Below are 5,132 nucleotides of genomic sequence, written 5' to 3'. Positions count from 1 at the left end.
TTTTGAGACAGGGTCTTGCTCTGTTGTCCAAGCTGGAGTACAGTGGCACAATCATAGCTCACTGTAGTTTTGACCTCCTGGGCCCAAGTGATCCTCCCACTTCAGCCTCCCAAGCAGCTAAGACTGCAGGCACACGCCACCACAACCAGATTTTTTATATTTTGTAGAGACAGGGTCTCGCTATGTCGCCCTGACTGGTCTCTAACTCCTGGCCTCCCACCTTGACTTCACAAAGTGCTGGGATTACAGCTGTGAGCCACTGTGCCAGGTCTAAAAAATAAAATTTGATTTATACAGTGAAACTGAATCTCAATGAGCTCTAAAAAAAAAAAAAAAAAATCTCTATTAACAAATTCTCTGAGGGGAAAAGCTTCTTTCAATAGAGCTGACCTTGAAATTTGAGGGTTTGAAAAAAATTTTCTCTCTCAGAACTTGGGCTGTGATAGTTACTGAGGGGAGAGATGTATTCTTAGGGTTCTAAAACACGTGGTCGCAGGATGGGGAGGCAAGTAGGGAGACCATCAGGGTAACAGCTATGGGAGCTTGGGTTCCATATGGAAAACTGATTTAGGAGGGTAAAATTCACAAGTAATTAAAAGGCCCGGAGTGTCCTGTTGAGGGTGGTGTCAAGTCAGATGCCCTCAGTTTGAGGGCTGGCTCCATTCCTTTTGGGCTATGTGACTGGCTTCTCCCCAGTCACTATTATTTCTATTAGCTTTATTTTTGGCAACAAGTTTTGATTAAGAGCAGTGTTATAGGAATGAAGTCCATTCTTAGCAGAGCTACTGCTCTCTATCCTTAGTACCACCTTAAATGTTTCTCTGAAGTAAAGGAACAGTAAAACTCCTCTGCCAAGCAGAACTCACCTTTTCAAAGTTGTGCACATTTCCTTGAAATATCTTTACACACCTCTCTTTGGGGGCAAATGGCCGGACATCCCAGACACGAACTGCAAAACAAATCCAAATAAACAAACCAACCAAAACAACTATCAGTCAGAGGCCTCCTGGGCACCCAGCTGAAATTAGTATCATGTCAATCAATGACAGATGCTGTTTCCTGGATGGGTGAAGTCCAATATGACACACTGCTACCTGTTAAGGCTCTTCTCTTTTTCAAGCAGGAAAATACATCTAAATCCCAATAACTGGGGCTAGCTGAGGAGGCAGGAAGGAAAAATGTCACACTCAATGTTGGTAATTTACAACAGAATGCAGTTGGGTGTGATACTAATTTCAAAAAGATACTTTGCAAGATTTCTCTGCCAGCTTAGAGTCACATCCAGCAAAGCTTCAATGTGACAAACTAAATACCATGAACTACTGTGACAATGAACTTACAAAAACCAACCTTACATTGCCCTTTCCTAATTTCCCTCATATGGGCACCTAAGAGTCTAAAACTGAACAAGGTCAGATATATATATAATATATATAAAAGGTTAAATAAATCAAAAGAGCACTGTACCAGATCAAAAATCAGAAAAAGTAAACATTGATTCTAATTCTAGCTCTGTTGCATATTTGGGTGATGTCAGATAAACAGTGAGATTGTTTGTGTCTTGGTTTTCCTATTCTGTAAAATGAAGAGAAAATTATCTGTCTTCTTTTTTAAATAATACTACTGACTGACTGATTGAGATGGAGTTTCGCTCTTCTTGCTCAGCCTGGAGTGCAGTGGCGCAATCTCGGCTCACTGTAACCTCCGCCTCCTGGATTCAAGTGATTCTCCTGCCTCAGCCTCCCAAGTAGCTGGGATTACAGGTGCCTACCACCACACCTGGCTAATTTTTGTATTTTTAGTAGAGACGGGGTTTCACCACGTTGGCCAGGCTGGTCTCGAACTCCTGACCTCAGGTGATCTACCCCGCCCAGCCAATAACACTATTTTAAAGAAAATTTGTAGGCAACAAACAAAAATAAAGAATTTATAATTTTATTATGCAGCCATAAGAAATTATTCTATTGTTTTTTCCTTATTTTAATATCATTTTAGGAAACCTCATTGTTCCTCATTATAAAGAATGCTAGAATTAGCTAGGCATGGTACTTGGGAGGCTTGCTTGGGCCTAGGAGTTTGAGACCAGCCTGGGCAACACAGCAAGATCCTGTCTTATAAAAAAAATTAAGGGAAAAAATTTTTTTTAATGCTAGATTATATGTGTATAAACATCTATTGTAAGCAGTAGCTATAGCCGTTGTAACTGACGCTATACCTGTAGTGGAATTTCAGTGATGTCATTTTATTTGAGTATGAAAAAAGTATTATCAATCCTTGGAGTCAGACAGGCAAATGAAAAGGCAAAGCTATGAATGAACATTTGCTACTGAGAATACAGTCAAAAGGTAACGATTTCCATTCATTCAACAAATATTTATTAAGTAGCCAGTGAATGTCAGGTATTGTTTTTGTCACAAAATATCAGGGAATACATTTTAGTTCCTGACAAGCCTATAAATTTGTATACCAGGGCCATTTCCAAACTCCCTCAACATTAAGCATATAATCCAGCAAGTCACCTTACTTTTTTTCTATAGTAACCCATCCTCCCACCCTACAACTCAAAAACAAGAGAAAGAGCAAGAGTATGTTTGTGTAAATCCAGAATGTTTTAATGAAGACTTCTTCCTACACCAATGCTTTCAGAGTGGGGAGGGAAGACAGACTGTCAGGAAAGAGCAAAAGAGATCATCCAAGCTTGGTGCTCTCTGAAAACGCACAAGAACTGCCTTGAATAGACCCCTCTAGATTCACATCTTTTTCATTAAACTCATCACCTAGAGTTTCTAATATTCTGTTGGCTACCAGAGCTGAGATGGGTCTTAAAGGTTAAGTCCAGTCCTCTTATCAATGTTAGAAACTGATGCCCAGAGAGAAGAAATGCTGTGTGCAAAGTCGTTCAGGGACAAGATAGAGATCTGAGACTACAGTCCTAGATTCTTGACTATCTCACCTAAAGCTTTCACCATTACAGCACATTCTAATCGTCTGATGGAATCTGTGAGCAATCTTTGACTTTCCTTGGATCCTGGGAGAGATTTCTTCTCCAAAGTTACCTGTATTGTCCATTGCATTGGACAAAAGATAAGAGCCTTCAGAACTTAAACTCAGGCCAGTCACTGAATCTGCATGGCCTCTCATGGTGTAGGTTAGCTTGTTCTGGCGCAGGTCCCAGACCTGCAAAAACAAAAAGGTGCCCCCAGAAATCAAATTAATAAAAGCAGAGAAAGAGAATGACAAGAGACAAGAGTCAATTGCCCAGAGACACTGATATTACTCTACTATAAAACACAGGATTTCTGTCAAAGAGAAAAACACCTTTTTTTTTTTTTTTGAGTCAGGTCTCACTCTGTTGCCCAGTGCAGTGGCATTATCATGGCTCACTGTAGCCTTGACTTCCCAGGCTCAGGTGATTCTCCCATCTAAGCCTCCCGAGTAGCTGGGACTACAGGAGCATGCTACTATACCCAGCTAATTTTTTTTTGAAGAGACAGGGTTTCATCATGTTGCCCAGGCTAGTCTTGAACTCCCAGGCTCAAGCGATCCTCCCACCTCGTCCCCTCAGTGTTTGGATTATAGACATGAGCCACTATGCCTGGCCAACCTCTGTCTTTCTAAAAAGGTAGTTAAGGTTACCATGTTTGATTAGATAAATATAAATGAATGCATATCAAATGTTAAGATAAAGTATTAAACAAAAAAAAAAATAGAATTCAGAAAGGTTATTTTCAAATCATAGCAAAATAAAAACTATTATAGAAAAAAACTAAAGAGTGCTTAAAATGCTTAAACTATGATTCTTAGCCATTAAAAATTATTATAAATACATAAAACGAATAAGTTTGTCATTTAAAAAGGCATTATGATTACATGTTTAATTTGTGTTAACAATATGAAAAATATAGATACTTAAAATTTTTCATTTAATGTAACAATATATGACAATAAATGTATATACATGTACATGTATGGGTATGTACATGAACATACACTATGGAAAAGCACATTTATTAAAAGAAAAATAAATAACAGATTCATTATTGCTTGTTTAGGAAAGGTAAGACACAGAAAATAACCTAAATGTCAAGCAGGAAAAACAGGTGGTTTATTAAATTATGTCTCATAGGCACGTCGCAAAACTGAATTCTCATACAGGAGATAGCATGACAGAGTAGAAAGAGTGGTGACTTAGGGTAGGAATAAACTGGTCCTTGCCACTTAAGAGGTATGTATCATTGGGTCACTAACTCTTTCTGGGCCTGTTTCCTGGTCTGTAAGATTAGCTACTTCTTATGGCTGTTGTAAGGATTGTAAGAATGCTCAGCATATGCCTGGCACATGGCAGGTCCTCAATAATGTGTAGCTATTATTAAGCAGTTCCTAAAAATAACTCAGAAGACCAAATGTAAAAATATTTACATAATAAGCTGTTAAGCATAAAAGGAAAATACAAAACAGTATTTATCCTTACACAGACTACAAGTATGTAAAATACATTATTTTTAAGCTAACAGAAATAGTCTGGAAAGTCACATGGCAAAAAGAACAGTAATATTACATAAAACACAAATTTTCCCCCAATTTTATTTCATATTGCAATGTAGTTTTTTTCTAAGTAAATAAAACTTTTGCTGTTCCTTAAATAAGACACTTTTCCTTATCTAGAAATGAGTTAGGTGTTACATAGCAGAGCAATACATAGGGCAGACAACTCCACTTTCTCCATCAGTAACTCACTATGTGTGGAGCCCAACACATTTTCCATACGATCTTTTTTATATCAAGATGTTTGCTGCTTCAGTAATCAGGAAAGCCTGAAATGTCTGACATTTTGTTCAAGCTGTTGTTCCTTCTCTTCTGAGAAGGTACTGTTGAAATCTAGCTTTGTAATAACTAGGAGAGAATGCACTTTGCCAACCCCTCACAGAACTTGTGTGTTATTTCCAAACTTCCTCTTTGAGGCCTGTACACCTTGTTTGTGCAGGGCCAAAAAGTATCCAGGATTTGCCACAAAAAAAAAAATCTACAGCAGGGGTGGCTCACTCCTGTAATCCCAGCACTTTGGGAGGCCAAGGTGGGTGGATCACCTGAGGTCAGGAGTTCAAGACCAGCCTGGTCATGGTGAAACCCCT

At 38.6% G+C, this 5,132-nt stretch overlaps 1 protein-coding gene across 1 annotated transcript in view; it reads right to left on the bottom strand.

Moving 5' to 3' along the window:
- The window catches only part of SNRNP40 (small nuclear ribonucleoprotein 40kDa (U5)), a 39,086-nt gene that overhangs the window by 8,952 nt on the left and 25,002 nt on the right, over positions 1 to 5,132 (bottom strand). Inside the window, exons 6-7 of the mRNA XM_011955481.1 lie at positions 3,057 to 3,177; positions 867 to 949 (exon numbers count right to left, since the gene is read on the bottom strand). Coding sequence (XP_011810871.1) covers positions 867 to 949; positions 3,057 to 3,177 — 204 coding nt within the window. The remainder of the gene's footprint in view (positions 1 to 866; positions 950 to 3,056; positions 3,178 to 5,132) is intronic.

The sequence above is a fragment of the Colobus angolensis genome, unplaced genomic scaffold (assembly GCF_000951035.1).
Source record: "Colobus angolensis palliatus isolate OR3802 unplaced genomic scaffold, Cang.pa_1.0 Scaffold4, whole genome shotgun sequence".
Classification (NCBI taxonomy): domain Eukaryota; kingdom Metazoa; phylum Chordata; class Mammalia; order Primates; family Cercopithecidae; genus Colobus; species Colobus angolensis.
The sequence above is the reverse complement of the archived record's forward strand: the minus strand, read 5'-3'. Positions and strand labels throughout refer to the sequence as shown.